The sequence below is a fragment of the Mesoplodon densirostris genome, chromosome 4 (assembly GCF_025265405.1).
Source record: "Mesoplodon densirostris isolate mMesDen1 chromosome 4, mMesDen1 primary haplotype, whole genome shotgun sequence".
Classification (NCBI taxonomy): domain Eukaryota; kingdom Metazoa; phylum Chordata; class Mammalia; order Artiodactyla; family Ziphiidae; genus Mesoplodon; species Mesoplodon densirostris.
The window spans coordinates 181093138-181115038 of NC_082664.1; the positions used below are offsets into that span (position 1 = coordinate 181093138).

General features: G+C 41.3%; 1 protein-coding gene across 1 annotated transcript in view; it reads left to right on the top strand.

The window, feature by feature from the left end:
• The first annotated feature begins 760 nt into the window (after positions 1 to 760).
• The window catches only part of KIF5B (kinesin family member 5B), a 45251-nt gene continuing 24110 nt past the window's right edge, over positions 761 to 21901 (top strand). Inside the window, exons 1-10 of the mRNA XM_060097797.1 lie at positions 761 to 886; positions 7476 to 7563; positions 16320 to 16393; positions 17628 to 17732; positions 18229 to 18277; positions 18802 to 18857; positions 18942 to 19029; positions 19194 to 19318; positions 20678 to 20782; positions 21096 to 21241. Of these exons, the coding sequence (XP_059953780.1) occupies positions 761 to 886; positions 7476 to 7563; positions 16320 to 16393; positions 17628 to 17732; positions 18229 to 18277; positions 18802 to 18857; positions 18942 to 19029; positions 19194 to 19318; positions 20678 to 20782; positions 21096 to 21241 (962 nt within the window). The remainder of the gene's footprint in view (positions 887 to 7475; positions 7564 to 16319; positions 16394 to 17627; positions 17733 to 18228; positions 18278 to 18801; positions 18858 to 18941; positions 19030 to 19193; positions 19319 to 20677; positions 20783 to 21095; positions 21242 to 21901) is intronic.

Genomic DNA, 21901 nt, shown 5'->3' on the forward strand with positions numbered 1-21901 from the left:
AAAGTGCTCTAAAAAGGTGGGCTAGGAATCAATGTATCTCCAGACCAAATAGAAAGCAAACACTTTCCAAGAGGAATATAGTGTTTTACTTAAACCACAACATCAAGCAGTCTTAACAAGTCCCTTGTACTCCAAAGGAAATAAAGTTAGCGCTTCAGCCAACTCGGGCGAATCCTCCGGCGGGATCCACAGGTCCCTCTGCGCGTGCGCCTCGGGAAACTTGGCCCTGCGACCCCGGCGCGGAGCGGCGGCGCGGGCGCGGATTGGTCGCCGGGGCACCGGGCCCGCGGCGCGTGCGCAATGCTCCTCCCGCCCCGCACCGCCCCTCCCACCGCCCGTCGCCCGTCCGCGGCCTCTGGAGTGAGCAGGCGGTACCCGGCGAGCCGGCGAGCGGACAGCAGGGCGGGCCGACGGTGAGCGCGGCCTGCTCTCTCCGAGGAAGAAAGAAGAGGTCGTGTTCCCGGTCTCCGGGATCCCCTGGCCCCGCAACCTGCCCCGCCGGCGAAGGAGAAGCTGAGGGGCCGCCGCCGCCGCCCGGCGCCGCCGCCATGGCTGCCATGATGGGTCGGAAGTGAGCCTGCGGGCGACGGTGCCGGCACTGGCGCTGCAGCCCCGGTCCCGGCCGCTCCGCCGGGGAAGCGCGACGCCGCGGACCGCGGGCCCTCGGCCTTCGCGACCCCAGCCCTTCGGCTCGGCCCGTTTCCTCCAAGACTGAGCGGCGGGGAGTGGCTCCCGGCCTCCGGCCCCGGCAGCCAGGAAGATGGCGGACCCGGCCGAGTGCAACATCAAAGTGATGTGTCGCTTCAGACCGCTGAACGAGTCCGAGGTGAACCGCGGCGATAAGTTCATCGCCAAGTTTCAGGGAGAAGACACGATCATGATCGCGGTGAGTGCCCCCGGCCCCCTCCTTCGAACCCGGCCGCTCCGGGAGTTCAGGGAAGCGGGGAGCGAGCGTTGGGGGCCCCGATGGCCCCGGGGAGGGGCGCGGCGCCTCCTCGGGTGCTCCTGGGTCGCCCCGCCCTGGTCTGCGGCGCAGGCGACGGGAAGCACCCGCCCTGGGTCCGCGGCCCTCCCGCACCTGGGGCGCGCGCGGGAGGGGCGGTGCGGGGCGCGGGTTGCGGGCACCGGGGCCGGCTTGCGTGCGCGTGCGGGTCCTGGTGCAGGTGCTGTCGGGGGGTCGCGCCGCCGCCTCTCCCCGACTTCGCATTCGGGCGCGTTGAGCTCTGAGACCTGCCCTCCATACCTTAAATAGTCACAATGCGTGGTCTCGGGGAAAGCCGTATGCGTTAGACTGCATCGTCTCCCCTGCGGGGAAAGGGAAACTGCACCAAGCGCAGTTGGACCAGTGCCCTCGGTGGTCGCCTAGCCCGCCTTCGGGTTTACAGTTACACACGGCGAACGGGGAGGGCTGCGAAAAGAAGTAGGTGTCTTTTGAACTCGGAGCGCTCGACTTCGTTTCGTCTTGCATCGGATCTGGCCGATTCACTCTGGGTCATAAATGAGTCTCACTCTCACTGGGTCTTACGGGGTAACGGTATGGGAAAGAGTGTTAACTCTTTTGTGTGTATATCAAAGTAGTATAACAGCAGTCTTTTTGAGAAAAAGGTAAAATTGGACCAGTAAACTAGGTTTCTTGTTAGTGTCAGCTTCCTACGTCTACGGTGAGGAGGTACCTTGAACTTGATAATGCCGAGGATGGTGAGATGCTGTCCTTCGTAGTATAAACCATGACATGACTAGAGTTGGCGGATCATTGTCAACCTCTGAGAGACCAGAAAGTAAGGTGGGGTTGGTGTTTGTTTTTTTCGTTTTTTTTTTTTTTTTTTTTTTTGAGGTCTGATCTCTGGTATTGAAAGGTCTCTGAAAATAACATCCCCAGCTCAAGGAGATTAAAATGGGTGGCAAGATACTGCCCACAGAACGGTGAACTGTGACTGGAAATGAAAGTCATCTTTCTTGGTGATGTCATTTGACAGAACTTGCTTCTACATGGCTGTCATGCTACCCAGTTAACGTTGACTTTTTCTCTAGTGGTATTCCACATTTGGCATATGTTTGGGTAGCTTAATTCGGAAACCGGACAAAGGGATCACAAGTGATGGAACATTGAAGATGAAAAGCATTGGCATGTAAGACAGAACTCAAGTTCTTTAGAGTTTTTATGTGAACGTTTCCAAAGTTCAGCTCTAGAATATGAATGTCATAGCTCCACGTGGCTCAGGAGGATTTTGGCAAACAAGTCATTAGGTTCCTAACAACTGCCAGCTACTACTGTGTGAGGACTGTCAGGCTGGTTCTTTGTTAACAAGTCCACAGAAAAACTCAGGCTGTAAATGACATCATGGTGAGGCCAAGAAGTTAAGCATGACAACAGTCATCCTTTTCCTTTAGGGTGATGTATTGTACGCGCGTGGAATCAGGACGCTTGCAAGGCCTGGGTTGTTAGTTGGCAAACACTAGTAGGTTGCTAGTTTCTCACAGAGTTTTTATGATTATTCAGCCTCCCAGCAGTGGTTGAACATCAAAGCTGTCTTCCTTTCACATTTGTAGTAAGAATGTCTTCTTTCTTCAGATGTTTTTGTGTGTGCCTATTTACACAAATCTATAAGTATTATCAAGATTTCTGTGTTGGAATGATAGAATTTAGGATTCACAAAATGTTTTATGATTAGGTTAGAAGGCCACCTTCTAACGCAGGCCAAATGTGACATAAGATACGAGGAAAGAGTTAAAAGAATATAAACAATTACCACAGGAAGCATAACGTTTATTTTAGGTTGTTTCCTTTTAATTTCTTTACTTAGGTTTCCTTAACATTTAAATAAATTTAAATGATAATATTAGAAATCATGGGTGAATGATTTGAGTTGTGAATCAGTAACGAACAGTTAATTGGTAAGCATTTTAGTCGTTTGTTTTTGTTTTTTGTTTAAGTATAAGCAAAAATACATTACAACTGAGTGTGATACAGCTTTAAAAAGTGTAAGGCAACATGTTTAATTCATTATTTTCTGAAACCAGTGTTTTGCATATAGTAAGTCATTAATTACTCTGAGGTCTTTATTTTTCCCAGTTTTTTAAAGTGCTTTATTTTATCTTTTTAAAAAGTTGTCTGGGAATTTATAAGGGCAGCTAGGAGGAGTGGAATTAGAAAATCTCTAGGTAAAAGTCATCTCGTGGTTTGTTTTGTTCATTTTACTGGATCCTGATCCTGATTCAAAGTAAATAGTTTAAGAAGGAATTGCTGCAGTGCAGCATTTAAAATTAAATTATCTTAAACAGTTTTACAACATTTTGTACACAGCTTTCTGGTTAAATCAAAATTTAAAAAATAAGTATTTTAGTTTACAGTGTTAATTGTACGTGTAATCAGTGCTCACGTAGAAGATAATTTTTTAGGATTCTGATTTTCCTATAAATTCAGTTTCCGATATTTTGTCCAAACTTTTTTCCTGTTACTCATATAATCAGTGATTTTAATGTAATGTGGCCCCATGGCAATGTAATATGTAGTGTTTCTCTGTGCTTTACAGCCTTTGTACAGATTTTTTTTTTGTAATTAAGTGCTCAGTGAAGTGCTGTAAATATCACATATTGAATGAAATAAATGCATATTTTTTGAACAACTTTGAATGATACAGATAGAACTATTTGCTTTAGATATGCAAACTTCTTATCACAAAAACTGGGGGACCAGGGCAACACCTGGTTATATAGTTCAAAGGAGCCTGCTGAAAGCACCAAATAAAAAAATCAATAGAAAAAGTTATTCCCACATTTATTTATGCATCGTGAAAGTGGAACATGCATATTTGCATCGTTAAGCATCTTTACTAATAATCATCATTCCTTACGTGGTATACTGTAGAGGACAGAACCCAAAACAGGCTGTTGTAGTTCATTGAAGTTAGACCCAGTTCCTTACCTGTAGCACAACACGATTTCCCCTTTCAAATGTATGATGATTTGGTGTTTAATCCTGATTACCTTAAATACGAAAATTAAAAGAGAAGGAGCCATCATAATATACCTTTACAATTGTGGAATGTTCACCCATAATTTATCTAAGGAATCTAACTAAGGAAAATCTAATATGATGTAATCCCATGTGATCTGAAAATCACTATTCAGAATTCCAGAGAAAGACATATTCCTGCCAGAGGGTGTCCTTTGTAACCAAATTTGGTGTTCAGCCTGGTCCGTGGAGATTCAGATAGGAACCACTTCACTTAAGAAATCTAAGGTAAGGGCTTCCCTGGTGGCACAGTGGTTAAGAATCCGCCTGCCAATGCAGGGGACACGGGTTCGAGCCCTGGTCCGGGAAGATCCCTTATGCCGTGGAGCAGCTAATAAGCATGTGCACCAGCCACAACTACTGAGCCTGCACTCTAGAGCCCACGTGCCACAACTGTTGAAGCTGGCGCGCCTAGAGCCCGTGCTCCGCAACAAGAGAAGCCACGCAATGAGAAGCCCGCACACCACAACAAAGAGTAGACCCTGCTCGCCGCAACTAGAGGAAGACCACATGCAGCAACGAAGACCCAACACAGCCAAAAATTAAACAAACAAAATCTCCCCCCCCCAAAAAAATATTATTTGCCTTATTTTGGAGAGATGCAGTTGTCACACTATTACCTGTTTTTTGTTAACTTGTTTCTTGCAAGTAAAATTAAAATTAATCATGAGGGCTTCCTTGGTGGCACAGTGGTTGGGAGTCCGCCTGCCAATGCAGGGAACACGGGTTCGTGCCCCCGTCCGGGAAGATCCCACATGCTGCCGAGCAGCTGGGCCCGTGAGCCATGGCCGCTGAGCCTGCGCGTCCGGAGCCTGTGCTCCGCAACAGGAGAGGCCACAACGGTGAGAGGCCCGCGTACCGCAAAAAAAAAAAAAAAAAAAAAAAAATTAATCTTGAGTTCTTTAACCCTAGAAGCTGTCTCCATTTCGATTTAGTTAACATTACTTGATCACTTATATTCGATCCTAGTATATAGCTGTTTAGCTTAGTATTCAAGAATCTATCCAGCCTTATCCTCTATTATTCTTTGAACCCTACTCTCTGTACTAATTAATATCATTTCTAAAATTGTTACTCATTTACAATATCTGATACCTTATAAGGTGCTAAATAAATGTTTGCTGGATAAATGAAGAGGGAAAATTACTTTATTTTTGATAGAAAAAATATTAGTGTGGTTTATTTCTGTTATTTTGACTGTACTTGTGTTTGTTTTCACAGTTGTTTATCATGAATACATCTTCAGTGAAACAATAGATTATCTTCTATTAGCCACACCTGTAGATTTGAATGTTAATGTCTCAGAATCTTAGGAAAAGGACAGTTTTATGTATGTCGTAGTCAAAGAATAATCAGACATTGAGATGCCTCCATTTAATTGATGCCAAAGTGAGGTCATCTGAGTATATCCTTCAGGAATGCTTTCAGCTGCAGAGGGAAAACAAACTAATAGTGGTTTAAATAAATAAGAGGTTATTTTTCTCACATAGGAAGTCTGGAGATGGGCCTTTAGTTTTACTTGCTGACTCTGTTACCCTCTGTCATCCTAAGTTAATGACTTTCCCTCATTGTATTTGTTGTGTTTGCAAGAAGGATGTTCCAGTTCCAGACCTTCATTCCAGAAAGGAGAAAGGGTAGCTTCAGCTGAGGCGGTCCTTTTTATCAGGAAAACAAAACCCTTCTCTAAAACCTCCCAGCAGACCATCACTTCATGGTATCTAGAGCTGGGTCATGTGACACTAGTTGCTAGGAGACCCAGCTAGCAGGTGGTTAGCTTCCAGCCTGTCTGGTGGGAGGCCGGAAGGGGATGGGGAATTGGGAATGGCTTTGGACAGGCCTTTAGGGGCTGTTTGCGTCATCTTTACTGTTGTTCCAAGCTTTGGGGAGAGGAATTGTGGGGTAGAGTTTCTAAAAAATATGGTCTTTTTCAGCTAAGACCTAGGAAGTATTCGATAATATTAAGGATTATTCCTGGGGTCGTGATTGTTTATTTTGGGGCCCAGCTCCCTTCCTTTACTTTAGAAGAGACTAGAGAGCCGTCATACACTTACTTTCAATACCAAGAATCCCCTTGCTCCCTCTCTCATCTTTAGATGCTCACTTTCTCTCTTAGACCACTAGATTGTTCCTGCCAGCATTTAAACTTGCTCAGGTCTTGTCTATCTTAAAAAAACAGCTTTCTTTGAGCCACAGCCAGATTTCTGTTCGGTTACCTCCTATTCTTTTTTCGACCTTTTCCAATCTGATCTTTGTGGTGGTTGGATACTTTGCAGTTTTGCTTTGTCCTCACAGCTGAATTTGACACAATCACTTCCTCCTTGAAAATTCTTCCTTGACTTGCATGGACATCATACTCCTGATTTTTTTCATTTCATGTCTCTGGCTCCTTCTCAGGCTCTATCAGCAGTTCTCTAAGTGTGTCCCCAAAATCCTTTAAGGGGCCCACAAAATCAAAACTGTTTTCAAAATAACACTAAGATGTTACTTGCCTTTTTCACCGTGTTGACATTTGCGTTTGATTTTTGCATCCTTGCACTTCAAACTTACAACATCCTTTGGTTTCTTGAATGGTACAAGCTCCCTTCAGCCTCAGGATCTTTCAGCACCCTGTTGCCAATGCCTGGAGTACTTCCCCATGCTCACCCTCCCTCATGAGTAACATTGAAGAGAATGACAGTGAGCTGGGTGCTACTTACTCTTCAGTTCTTTAACATCCCTTGTCCAGAGTGTGTCTCCGGCATTCTTCTGCCTTCCCCAGTCTCAGGTTCTCCTCTAAGTGCTCTCATAGCACTTCGTTAGCACTCTGTTGCGGAGGTCGGAATTCTAGTCACTTAATCATTTGTCTGATGTCTGCCCCACTGTTACTTAGGTTCCACTAAAGCAGAGAATGAATCTGTCTTGGTCATCATTCTAGCATGGTGTCCGGCGTAATTGGCACTCCATAAATACTTATTAAGTGGATGAACGGTTGAAATGCTGTTGCAGTAAACTGAAAAGCTGAATGGAATAGTGGAAGGAGCCCTGAACCGAAAGACAGGAGATTTGGGTTTGAATTTTAATTTTGTCATTTACAACTTTTGGACCTTTCACGATTCTAATTCCTTATCTGCAAGATGATGTTAGTATTGAAAATAGGGTCTCAATATCTGCCAGAAAAGATATGCATTAAATAAAAATTCACTCAGCAAAATGAGTGCCCACCACAGTAGTGCTAATTTCTGTGCTAGGCTCTGGAAATACAACAAAGACTAAAACAGACATGCTTGTTTTTGTGGAGTTTATTCTAGTGGATTTGTTCTTGGGCCCTAAGGTCCTTTCTGCAAAGATTCTGTGACATGAAGTGAGGCATAGTAGGTATCCTATTTTGAAGGTTAAATATATGATGACATCTTTAAAGGAGCTTAGAAATGTCTGTTCACCTTTAATCTGTGTAGTTGAAACCCTTGTTTCTGTTTTTCAGTCCAAGCCTTATGCATTTGACCGGGTGTTCCACTCAAACACATCTCAAGAGCAAGTGTATAATGACTGTGCAAAGAAGATTGTTAAAGGTAAATATATTTAACCTGCTGAGTTGTTCCAGCAATGTCAAATTTTGTTTGTGATCTCTCCTGTTTACCCAACGTTCTCTTTTTCATTTTACATTCCCTTTCCCTTTAGTTAATTGCAGAGGTTGTTTAAATAATAAAAAGGTTAAATATAGTTAGTAAACCTATTGCTCATATTCCGTGAACTAATTTATATACAGTACCTATTAAAGGGTGTTATGAGAATTACAGTGTTACACACATGTCCTTGGAAGATGCGTTTCTATTAGATATTCCCAGGAGAGTTTCTAAGGTAGCAATTGTAGAAACACAGCAGCATGAGGATGAAGACAAAATTGCTAGACAAGTTTCTATAATGTATTAGGAAATGACAGTCTGTCATTCTCCCATTCCATTGTTATTCCTTCCCCAGGGACTTACCTTGTAGTCAACTGTGAAACCCTTGAGGAATTCAGCAGGGGTTGCCAAGGATGAGAAAAGTGTACATTCCAGTTAATACTATTAACCTATACTAAGGTATTTTTCAGGTTTATGTTTTCTAAAACCATGGAACCTTAGAGCTGAGAGGGTGCTAAGTGATTATCTGGACTTATTTCCAGTTACTGCAGAAATATCTTACATCAAAGGGATCTTATGATTAAATAGCCATTACTTCGTGAAGTGCTTTATATCACTTTTTGACAGGTCTAATTGTTAAAGAGTATTTACGAGGGGCTTCCCTGGTGGCGCAGTGGTTGAGAATCTGCCTGCTAATGCAGGGGACACGGGTTCGAGCTCTGGTCTGGGAGGATCCCACATGCCGCGGAGCAACTACGCCCGTGAGCCACAGCTACTGAGCCTGCGCGTCTGGAGCCTGTGCTCCGCAACAAGAGAGGCCGCGATAGTGAGAGGCCCACGCACAGCAATGAAGAGTGGCCCCCGCTTGCCACAACTAGAGAAAGCCCTCGCACAGAAACGAAGACCCAACACAGCAAAAATAAATTAATTAATTAATAAACTCCTACCTCCAACATCTTTTTTAAAAAAAAAAAAAGAGTATTTACGAGATTGAGGCAACATCTGTCTTCCTATAGTGTTCACCAGCATAGAGGGGTTGGGATTCAGTATCAAGTGGAAGGTTAGGATTAAGTAGGAGCACAGACATTTCATCTAATAACAGGAGGAAACGTAGAGTTTATGGATAGAAGTGGGTCCATTCGTGTGATGGAGGGAAAATGTACATGTCCTTTTCATATTAATTCCAGTTTGTCTCTGATGTAGGGAGCGAAGTCATCACAGAGAGTGAGGATGGGAGAGGAGGTTCTAGGAAAAGGTACAGAGTCTTCTAGCAGTGTGGAAGTGAATGGACTAGGGAGGGCTGGCAGCATTGCCAGGCAGCATTATGAGCCCACTTGTGGTTAGCTGCCAGAGCGTTGAATTTACCCAGTTGTATTTTGCCAGGCAAGTACAAAAGAGGGAGAGAAGGGCAAGCGATGTAGTCGAGAGTGCTGCATTGTAACGGTGAACCCTGGAGTCTGAGCTGCCTGGGGGGGTGGGGGGAGGCAGAATTTAAGGGACAGTGAAAAAAGGTGGTAGGGTTAGTGTGTTATAGTCTCAGTGGAGTCAAAGGTTTTTTGGTAATAGAAGGAGTAAAAGGAAGTGGATACTTGGTGTTAGGAAGGCAGTGCAGTTAGTAATGAAAGGTCTAGAGTGTGACCATGGACTTGGCATCTGAAGGAGAAAAGGATAAGATCATGGAGAAAATAAGGTTCAAGAATCTAGAGGCCAGAGTATCATCTAGTACATGGACGTCTAGTAGTGGGATCACCCACTACGTGGACATGAAACCACCAAGAATTAAAACAGGTATGGAATTGATGAGAGACAGTGGACTGGAGGGAGAATTAATGGGTGATTCTGTAAACGACTGCAAGAAAGAGGAACAGGCAGTGTCATCTTTTCTCGTAAGCATCAAATAGTTTTCCAAATGGATCTGTCATGGAATGCAATTATACTACATTCTTTGATTTTGACTTAACTTTTGTCATCAGTACAGCAAAAGATTGCTTTTTTAATAACATGAAGTTGTTGATTCATGAATTCACGGGCAGTTTAAATGTATGAATCTTTTTCACATCTGCTGCAGCCAACGTTAGACCCCAATCCACACTTAAATATTGAAGTTTTTTTCATCAGGCATAGAACCAGCATTGCATATTTTTTTCATCTGGCATCTGCACAAGCCTTTAAAGTGCAGATTCCATTTTGTTCATTTTAGCTCATAATCCTATTTTGAGTTTTGTTTTTACAGTTGTCTTACAAGGGATCTGAGTTGGCTATTAGCATGTTTTAATAAGTCTGTTATGGTGACAAAGATATTGAAGGCTTTTTTCTTAAGGTCTTTATTTAAGCACAGTGGAGTTTGGAAAGTATTACTATGAATCATTTATAAAGAACTTAATGGGCCATGGTTCTTAGCCTAATCTTCTAAAAATGGAATAAGGTTGTTGGCAGTTATTAAATCATACTTGGTATTTAACCAACTTGAGATTCTCTTACCTGTACAGTTGTCTAGTTCTTAGCTTACCAACATATCCACAAGAATATGATAAAAAGCTTGCATCCTTTTGTGAAATCATGGTGCATGACTCTGGTGTTCCCCCAAAGTACTAGTTGAGTGACCCAAACAGGAAATGAGATTAGTTCAGCCATAGCTTTTCCTCAGTGAAATTTTGGTGTATTTGTCTGAGGTTCCCAGAATCTATTGACTTTTTGCTTTTTGAAAACGAGTGTAGCATTTACAAGTTTGTCATCTTCTTTTTTTTTTTTTTTTTTTTTTTTTTTTGCGGTACGCGGGCCTCTCACTGTTGTGGCCTCTCCCGTTGCGGAGCACAGGCTCCGGACGCGCAGGCTCAGCGGCCATGGCTCACGGGCCCAGCTGTTCCACGGCATGTGGGATCCTCCCGGACTGGGGCACGAACCCGTGTCCCCTGCATCGGCAGGCGGACTCTCAACCGCTGTGCCACCAGGGAAGCCCTAGTCATCTTCTTTTACCTGCATTCCCTGTGGCTTTTGTGAAATTTTTATCCATGGGATGTAATTCTCTTACAACTAGAAACTTGGGCTCATTTAAAGCCATTCTTTGGCCATCCTACCCACCTCAACCCCAAAGCCGCTCTCAGCAGTGTTTTTTCTGTTGTTCATTTTGCAGATGGTGTTGTAGAAGATGGTAATACATCGTTTGTTGACATAATCACCTTTTCTCGGAAGTGCAGGTCTACTCACTTCTGAATATTTTAAAAGCTCTCTTTAGGGCCTTACTTTTTATTTTGTTTTGTTTTTATAAGACTCAACTTATCCTGGGCTTTTACCTTTCTCATACTGTTCTAGTGATTTTTATCTCTTTTGTACATCTTCAGTTATGTAGTCTCTTAACGATAGGCTCATACCTGCCTTTCTCAGAACTCTGCAGTCTGTGGTCCTGACATCTAGGGTACTTGTTTCTACTACCTTTTGTACTGTTTCATTACTATTTACAACTCTGAGATGACATCATTCTTTTTTTGAAATCTTTCTCCTTTTCTCAACATTTTGATCCCTTTTACTTTTTACCTTTTACCAGCAGATTCCTGCTTTACTGTTGGGAACCGAGTTCTGGATAGCAGTTCCCTTCTTTGCAGTATGGTTAAGAGCATAGGCTTTGGAATCAGACAAACCTAGGTTGAAGTCTAGGCTCTGCCACTTTCTAGCTTGTGACCTGTGGCAAGTTCCCCAGCCTTTCTAAGTCTCCATTTCCTCTTCTGCAAAATAACGGTACTGTGAGGATTTTAAAAGATGATTCATGAAAAAGTACTGACTCGCCCTGGACAAGACACAAATGTGGCAGAGTTACCAGTAAACATGTAGCTTTAAGGAGAGAGATGGGGGTGGGGGGCTAGGTGAGGTGTCGGGGCAGGAAAGCAGTTAAATACGTGGCGCACTGGACTTGGGATTCTCGCTGGCACACAGATCAAGTCGAAGGCCATGGTAAGGAACTGGTAGGCAGGGATTGGCAAACTGATGGGCGAGCTGGTGTTTCTTCTGAGATGTGGATTCGACGAGCAGGCTGCCGGGACTGAGGTGAGAGCAGCTCGTGTGCTCTGGACTCCTGACAGCCCACCGAGGTTGCAGTGTTTCATAAATATCTGTACAAGTATATAACTTACGTATAGGGCTGTTACCTTTTCCTTTTTGTAGATAAGTCAGATAGATTTTTTTTGTTTTCTTTTGAGCATGCTTTATCCACTTGTATTCTCTTGAACTGTGAACCCGAGTGATGTCTACAAGTTGGTTTCCCTGGTATAAAGTAATTGTCACTTATTCAATATTTGCTATATGCCAGGCATCTTACCAGGCCTCCAGGGAGTCCCCAGTTTCCCACCATAGCTTCCTGACCTGGACTGTGTGCCACTGTATCCCCTTAATTTTTCCAGGTGTAGCCTGCCATGTATTTATTTTGGTTCCTCTGTTCCTTGAGAATATAATGTAGTAATTAAGAGCTTGTCTTTGGAACCAAGACTGTCTGGGTTTGCATCCCAGCTCTATCTTACTGGCTGTGGAACTGTAGGCCACAGTTTCTCAGTTTCCTCATCTATAAAATGGGACTAAAAATAGTACCTTCCACAGGGTTTTGTGAGGATTAAGTACATTCATATATGAAAGATTATTAGAGCCTGGCACATAATGCTTTCAAATGTTAGCAGTAATGTATATATTTTTTTAATTAATTAATTTTATTTATTTATTTTTGGCTGTGTTGCGTCTTTGTTGCTGCGTGCGGGCTTTCTCTAGTTGTGGCGAGCAGGGGCTACTCTTCGTTGCGGTGCACGGGCTTCTCTCTGTGGTGGCTTCTCTTGTTGCGGAGCACCGGCTCTAGGCGTGCAGGCTTCAGTAGTTGTGGCGCAAGGCCTCAGTAGTTGTGGCTCACAGGCTCTAGAGCACAGGCTCAGTAGTTGTGGCACACGGGCTCAGTTGCTCTGCGGCATTTACCGCCAGTAGGGAAGCCCATCAGTAATAATTTTATATGATGACTTCTAATTCTCACAGCCTTCCCCTAAGCAGACATTCTGCTGATGAGGAAGCTGAAGTTCAGAGAGATTAAGTGACTTTTAGAAGGTGATAAGCTGTTCCTTCACTTGCTAAATATGTTTTTCTTGTTTACAAAGTATGAAAGTAATATTTGTCCATAGTCCCACCTCTTTTTCTCACAAGAAAGGCAAAAGTATATTATAGAAGGGGAGGGACACTTTAGAAAGATGCTGTATGAGTAATAGTAGTAGTCATTCAGCAAGCATTTGAGTTCCTACTAAGTGCCAGGCATTGTGCTAGGAGTTAAGCACAGCCCTGGCCTCAAGGATTTTATAGGCTAGTGAGGAAGGCAGACAAGTAAACTGATGGTTGCAATACACAGTGATCAGTATTATGATTAAATGCAGGTGCTACAAGAACACATAGGATGGGACTCTTTCCCAGATTCGTTTGGGGGTGGAATTGGATTGGAGAGAAGTAAAGCCTAAGCTAGTCTTAAGGATGCACAAGAGTGGGAAGGAGAGAGAGGGATTTACTCCAGACAGAGAGATGCATGTGGGCTAACTGAGGCAGCCCACATGAGAAAAGTATCACCTGTGTAGGGAAGAACATACATTGTGGTATGACTGTGACATTGAACCGTATGAAATTGTCAGATTCAACCGTTCTTACCAACAAAAACAGCAGTGTGAGGGGAAGGATGGTGGGAGATGGAGCTGAATAGGCAAAAAAGAGCCAGTTCCAAAGGTGCCTAATTTTATCTGATTACAGATGCGTGCTTTCTGGGATTTTCAAAGAGATGAGTATTATTTGTGTGTGTGTGTGTGTGTGTGTGTGTGTGTGTTTAAAAGAACTGTACTTTTGGGGGCTTCCCTGGTGGCGCAGTGGTTGAGGGTCCACCTGCCGATGCAGGGGACACGGGTTCGTGCCCCAGTCCGGGAGGATCCCACATATCGTGGAGCGGCTGGGCCTGTGAGCCATGGCCGCTGAGCCTGCACATCTGGAGCCTGTGCTCTGCAACGGGAGAGGCCACGACAGTGAGAGGCCCGCGTACCGCAAAAAAAAAAAAAACCTGTACTTTGAAGGTATGTGCATTTCATTGTATGTAAATTTTATCCCTGAAGAATAAAACTGCAGAACACTGAATTCTAGCCAATGGTGTATGCATGCTGGAGTATTTAGGTGGAAATGAAGTCTGCAGTTCACTTTGAAATGCATTAAATAAATAAGACAGATTAAAATGATTAGGGCAAACAGTAAAATGATAAAATGTTAATGATACAATCTTGGTAGGGGTTATAGGGGTGTTCACTGTAAAAATTCATTCCGTTTTTCTGTATGTTTAGACTTTTTTATAATAAAGTGTTGGCAGTTAAATCACTATAGAAAGCAAAGGTCAAGAACAGATTTGAAGGTGGTCAAGAAGGGGTTATTATTTTCCTAATTGATAACAGTTATTACTTTAATGATAGCCTGGTGCCTCTAGAAATCACCTAGTCACTGTTACATCCCTGCTCCCAGAACAGAGAGCCTGGATCGGAGTGCTCAGTAAATACTTGAACATTGACTATTCCGTAATTTCTGTAATCATATAAAATTTTTGTTTTGCTTGAAGTCCCAAATACAGACATGTGGCATACATTGATTATCCTATGAGCCCTCATATGATGTATTTCACCTAACACAAAATTACCATAATATCCTATAGACATATGCTACTAATATGATCTTGGGAAGGTCACTTATTCATTCACCTACCAGTATTTATTAAGTACTTATTATGGTAGTTGCTAGGTAATTGGATAATATCATGAATGAACCTTTCATGTATAGATCTAACAAAATTAGGTTTTATGTGATTGATTAAAAGATCTTAAGCAGAGGGTATGATACCGACATGCTGAGAACAATTATATGTAAAGGAAGTGGATTGGAAAGGGTCTGGTGCTTTTTTTTTCCCCCAGATTATTGCTTCTTCAGAATTACAGAAATATTGTAATCTTATCTATTTTATTCTTTTTAAAATTTTTTTTGTATTGCTTTGGTAATTGTAACAAATGTACCATATTTTTATTTATTTTTGGCTGCGTTGGGTCTTCATTGTTGCGCGCGGGCTTTCTCTAGTTGTGGCTTGCGGGGGCTACTGTTCGTTGCGGTGCGCAGGCTTCTCATTGTGGTGGCTTCTCTTGTTGCGGAGCACGGGCTCCAGAGCGCAGGCTCAGCAGTTGTGGCTTGCGGGCTTAGCTGCTCCGCGGCATGTGGGATCTTCCCGGACTAGGGCTTGAACCCGTGCCCCCTGCATTGGCAGGGGGATTCTTAACCACTGTGCCACCAGGGAGGTCCAGTCTTATCTGTTTTAAATGTGATTCTTGAAATTATTTTGCTTCCCTTCATAAAACTGAAAAGATTTTGAATGAAAGTTTCAAATGTTTGAGATCTCCTAAAATCTTCCCAGGGAAGTAAGTACTAATACCTTCTTTTCCTTATTAAATATTTCTGTAGCAAATCCGTTATCTAGTTAGCTGTGCCCAATGTTGGGACCTTTAAATTTTTTTTTTCTTTTCTTTTTTAAAATAATCAATTAAAAAAAAGACAAGAATTGACTTGCTTACTACAGGTTTACTTTCCACTGTTACCATCTGCTGTTTCCAACTGAGATTTCTCTTTTTACTTTGGCTTCCTCTAAAATAGAATGTAATTTTTTATATATATAAATTTATTTATTTATTTATTTATTTTTGGCTGCGTTGGGTCTTTGTTGCTGCACACAGGCTTTCTCTAGTTGTGGCGAGTGGGGGCTTCTCTTCATTGCGGTGCGCGGGCTTCTCGTTGCGGTGGCTTCCCTTGTTGTGGAGCACAGGCTCTAGATGTGCAGGCTCAGTAGTTGTGGCTCGCAGGCTCTAGAGTGCAGGCTCGGTAGTTGTGGTGCACGGGCTTAGTTGCTCCACAGCATGTGGGATCTTCCTGGACCAGGGCTGGAACCCGTGTCCCCTGCATTGGCAGGGGGGTTCTTAACCACTGCGCCACCAGAGAAGTCCTAGAATGTAATTTTATAGTACTTTTATTTTCACCAAAACAAACAAAAACAAAAACCAAACCAAACAAAAAAACAAAACAAAACAAACTGAATCCCTGAAAACTGGAAATTAAAGGTCACATTGTTCACTCACATCCCTCCCAACCCCCCCTTTAGCCTAGTAAAGGAAGATGCTTAAATGTTAATGGTAGGCCTTAGGATACACAAAGGGCTAGAAAAGTTTTTCCGCTGTTTTTTTTTTTTTAATTCCACGGGACCTCCCTGATAATCGGTTTTGAGGTAGGACTGGGCTTGTTACACTTTGTATAAGGAGGTATGTTGTGTGGGTTTGTGAGGCTTAACCACCAGTTAACCACCAATCAGTCCTACTTCTAAAAGCTATTTCATATCTGTATGCAAGCTGCCAGAGCACTTTTTTTCTTTTAGGTCACGTAGAGCTTTGGAATACAGGTGTAATGACATCTGAGATGTACATTGACAGGAGAGATGATTATAAGCAGTGGAATTTAAAATTTGCTTCTTACTGACAACAGAAAGTAATCTGGGCTGGAGAGAAAGGAATTCCTTAGGTGGATCATCACTAAAAGGATTACTATTAATATATTCTTATTTCGTTTAATGCCTTGCTTAAGGGGAAAAAAATCCCTAATGTGTAAAATCTCTTATTTTTTCATAGATGTGCTTGAGGGGTACAATGGAACCATATTTGCATATGGACAAACCTCCTCCGGGAAGACACACACAATGGAGGTAACATCTCACAGTCTGTACTTAGATGTAGTTTGCTGCGCACAGTGCACTCATTCGTTATTTGTGACATCGTTTTACCATACGCTTAAGCAGCTTTATTTACTCTATTGCTTTGTCTCATACACGTTATACATGAGTAACATCGATGCTGCAATCTAATCAGTTCCTGAGTTTGAATGGTGAAACCGTATATTTGAAATTATATCTAGCTTTGTTTTATCCACATAACCACAAAATTATGAATGTTTTAGAGTTAAGTAAGAATTCTCTGTCACCTTATAATGGGAAATTTTGAAATTTTTAATATTTGTGTGCTTTCAGTTCTATTCAGAGCACTTAATTTTTTCCTCCTCTCCTTGGTTGTGTCCGTGTGTCCGTCCCATTTCCCCACCCCCAGCCAAATACTTGCCCCTCTTCTCTGATAAGAAGGTCTCCAAAATTATCAGAGCTGCTGTTAATAATAAATGTGAACCTGCTCAAGCTTTGCTTCTAGAACACAGCCTGTAATTTTCTGCCACTGCTACAGAGTATCTGCTTTTATCATTTATCTGAGCATTCCATATAAAGTAAATGACTGCTTATCTTAGTGTCACTCATGTTACTCATTTCCATAACGTCAGAGAACAAGCACATTCCTAGCATTTGGATGAATTTGACTTGAAGTAAATGCAACAATGCAGATTTATATGCCGAGCAACTAACAAACGTTTTCCTAGAATGTGTTCATTTACAAATGTGCATAATCTGATCTAACAATTAAAAAAAACGCTAAGATCAGTTGGTAACCCATATGGTTGGCATATATTATTTATGTGTAACTTACGAAAATATGTAACAGTTGAATTAGGTTTTTTTTTAGGTATTTTGTACAGCCACATTTTTTTTCACCAAAAAATGGCAACAATTATAATTCTTATCCTCTGTTGACTGTAAATTATAGATTAAAAGTTTTGATTTTTAGGGCTTCCCTGGCGCAGTGGTTGAGAGCCCACCTGCCGATGCAGGGGACATGGGTTCGTGCCCCGGTCCGGGAAGATCCCACATGCCGCGGAGCGGCTGGGCCCGTGAGCCATGGCCGCTGAGCCTGCACGTCCGGAGCCTGTGCTCCGCAACGGGAGAGGCCACAACAGTGAGAGGCCCGCGTACCGGAGGAAAAAAAAAAAAAAAAAAAAAGTTGTGATTTTTAATTTGTGTGTCACAGTTTGTTTAAGAACTGGTTTTGTTTTCTGTTTAGGGTAAACTTCATGATCCAGAAGGCATGGGAATTATTCCAAGAATAGTGCAAGATATTTTTAATTATATTTACTCCATGGATGAAAATTTGGAATTTCATATTAAGGTAAAATCACTGGGGAAAGGTTGTATTTTATTTTATTCCTAGAATAATTCTGTTCAGTACTTTTTCTTTTAAAAAAGTATTTTTAAACATTTTAAAAATTATCTTACAGGCAGGTGTAGCTGAAAGATTATTAGAATTAGTAAACTCACATCCTTCATCTGCCGTGGTAAACGAGTAAGCTGAGCCTCTCTTGCCTTAGCTGCCTTCTCTGTAAGATAAGGGAGTTTGGCTACAAAACTAAAAAGTTCTGCCTAATTACACCTAATTAGTCTAATTTTAGGAGAAGATACATAGTGGAAAATGTACTTTAGTTACATAAGGGGTTTAGTGGATTTAGGGCTTCTCATTAGAATAAGAGCTGTGGCTGAGTTGTCCCTGTAGTCTAGATGGTACCTGGAACTCAGACCCTAGTAAATAATTAATGAATAGGTGAATAAATTACTTTGTAATTTTAAGTGGCTGATTTTTCTTTTCCTTTATTCCCTCTGCCCTTTAGGTTTCATATTTTGAAATTTATTTGGATAAGATAAGGGACCTGTTAGATGGTAAGTTAAATTCTTGCTCTTCTATTGTTTTTCAATATACCACATACTGCTTCTTTTTAGTAGTAAATGTGAGACCATTTCTTAGTAACCTATATGAAATTGACTTAAATTATAGGAAAAAGTTTTAATTGAATGCCTTTGGACTTACTGAAAGCATATATTGTGGGCGCTTTGTTAAGTAGTAATCAGCACATTGGACACAGAGTCTGGGAGCCTGAGTCTTGAGCGCTCATCTTCTGTCAGCTGTCGGGCAGAGACACTGTCCTTGGCAAACCATTGAACCACTCCAAAATGTGGGTGGCAGACGTTGGCCTGGACCTAAAATTCTATATTGCTGCATTGGTTTCTATATAAATCTCCTACTGTTTCTATAGGCTCTTGCTTTTATAGTGATATTTACATATTTTTGAAGTTTATGTATTATTAGTAGGCTGCTTGGGGAGAGAAACAGTTGATTGACTATTTCATAGCCAGTGTTAGAGTTTAGGGAAATGTTGTTCGTGTTATTTATTTTTCTTTTTCAGTTTCAAAGACCAATCTTTCAGTTCATGAGGATAAAAACCGAGTTCCCTATGTAAAGGTACGTATAATACAGAATATTTAGTAAAGCCCTACAATAACATTTTTTTAGGATAGTGACATACTTTAAAAATTTGTGTTACAGGGGTGTACAGAGCGTTTTGTATGTAGTCCAGATGAAGTTATGGACACCATAGATGAAGGAAAATCCAACAGACACGTAGCGGTTACAAGTAAGTAGCCTATGTATTAACACTAGTTAATGTACAAACTGCCTTAAAATATCTTTATCAAGTTGATTAATTGTAAGATTTTTCTTAGGTGAAATAATGCTTTAGAAATTATTAGGAAGGGAAAGCCGTGTGTGTTGATAGTTGTTTGTGTGGTTTCTTTGCAGATATGAATGAACATAGCTCTAGGAGTCACAGTATATTTCTTATTAATGTAAAACAAGAGAACACGCAAACGGAACAAAAGCTGAGTGGAAAACTTTATCTGGTTGATTTAGCTGGTAGCGAAAAGGTAAACTCTTTATATTCTGATAGGTATCTAATCATTTTTATGAACTTTAACTCAGATTTGGGCTTGTGCATGACTTCTTGTTATATATTGAAAATATGTGTCAAGTTGAACTTGGCAGCAGTTTTGAGAGCTGTAAGCGTTGACGCCGGTGCTTTGTCGTGACAACGTTACTGTCTCTGGGGCCACAGTCAGGTGTGTGCTTTTACTGAGAATGTGTTGAGTGTATGTCCTTAAGACTTTACTAGGTATCCTCTTCCTAATTTTTGGTATCTATTTTATTCACATTGGCAGTGAGCTCTCTCTGAAAACTGGTAACTATCCATTAGTCCTTTCGGATTTTGTTGTACTTCTTTCTTTCCGACGATTATTTATTACAGTCATAGACAATCTGATTCTAGTTGATGTCAAAATCAAAATAAGTGCAAATGTTTTAATATTGACCTATATGTGAGACTTTTTTGCTGTTCTGCTACTCTGTTGTTTCTTCTGATTAGAATGACATACCTGCTCCCTTCTACGCGAAGTCTTATACACATACTTCAAAGCCCGTCTCTAATTTTGTGAATACTGAGAGGCTGTTTTTTCAGCCATCATTGCTAACTTATTATTCTATTTTCTTTAATATATATATTTTATATTTTTTTAATAGAAGCAAGTTTGCTTATATAATATAAATTTGGTCTCTCTCTTTAACAGTTACAGCATCAACGTTATGCTTCTAAATCTTTTAAAGTTTCTCTTTAAAGGGGGTTAGCAGGCCTCCCTGGTGGCACAGTGGTTAAGAATCCTCCTGCCAATGCAGGGAATATGGGTTCGAGCCCTGGTCTGGGAAGATACCACAGGCCATGGAGCAGCTAAGCCCATGCACCACAACTACTGAGCCTGCACTCTAGAGCCTGTGAGCTACAACTACTGAAGCCCGTGCACCTAGAGCCCGTGCTCCACAACAAGAGAAGCCACCGCAATGAGAAGCCTGTGCACCGCAATCAAGAGTAGCCCCTGCTCGCCGCAACTAGAGAAAGCCCATGCGCAGCAGCGAACATCCAATGCAGCCAAGAAAGGGGGGGGGTAACAAATTAGTAAACTACAAATGTACATGTAAATTGGTTAATTTCAGGAGCACACCTAAAAATAAAATTTGGTATCTTCTTAACCCCATTTTGTCATGCAGCTAGTTACTTGACCTAGGTCTCAGAAGAGTCATACTCGATAAATAATGATAACTTACGGTAAATACTTGGCAAATAAAATCATGAACCTTTCCCTTTTCTTTTTTACTAGTTACGGATGACCTCTGAGCTTTTTAGAAAATCAAAGAAAATCACCTAAACTCGTAATTTTTTGAAATCTTACGTATAGGTTAGTAAAACTGGAGCTGAAGGTGCTGTGCTGGATGAAGCTAAGAACATCAACAAGTCCCTTTCTGCTCTTGGAAATGTCATTTCTGCTTTGGCTGAGGGTAGTGTGAGTATACTTGTCTTCTATTTCCCTGTCGTTAGTTAGCGGAGAATTACAGATAGATACATACATGTGCATGGATGTGTGAGTGAGAGGGGGATTCACTGAATCAGTACGTATGAATAAGTTGTCTTTTAGGGATTTATTTTATAGTATTAGTATGTATATCCTAGTTTCCATCTTAATAACTAGCATTTAAAACAACTGAAATCACTTTGTAGTTATTGTAAAGTAGCATATTTCTACAACAAATTTTATTACATAGAAACCCATTGGTCCTCTTTGTTTTGTTTGTTTGTTTGTTTGTTTTTGTACGTAGACATATGTTCCATATCGAGATAGTAAAATGACAAGAATCCTTCAAGACTCATTAGGTGGGAACTGTAGAACCACTATTGTAATTTGCTGCTCTCCATCATCATACAATGAATCTGAAACAAAATCTACACTCCTGTTTGGTCAGAGGTTTGTTGTTAAGGAAATGTGGTCTATACGCCTCCTTCTCTGCTGCCATTGCTGCTTATCTTTTTAAAAAAATTGTTTTATTGAAGTATAGTTGATTTATAATATCATGTAAGTTTCAGGTATACAGCACAGTGATTGTTCTATACATATCTTTTTCAGATTCTTATCCCTTATAGGTTATTACATAATATTGAGTATAGTTCCCTGTGCTATAAAGTAGGTCCTTGTTGGTTTTTAATTTTGTGTATAGTAGTGTGTATATGTTAATCCCAATTGCTTCTTATCTTGTTATGAGTGCAACAGAAGTCTTTATGTGATTGATATTATCACCCATATTTTAACTTACTGGTTTATATTTTTGTCTCCTGGACTAGAATCACCTGAAAACCAAGTATTACATCTACATACCCTCTGTAGAAAATGCTTGTTGAATTAAATAAAATTGAATGGGATATCAAAAAAAAAAAGAAAATGTAGTCTAAATGTAGATAGGCCTTTTGTTTATTAAATCTAGGAAAGTTTCACGTAGATATTCAAATCATTGTGTATTGTTAGTGTGCTAGACACAGTTTTTTAATTGAGAGGCAGATAATATAACCAAGGTAGGCTGCTTGGGTTTGAATTAAGTTTTAGTACTTAAATTTTAGTACTAAAATTAGT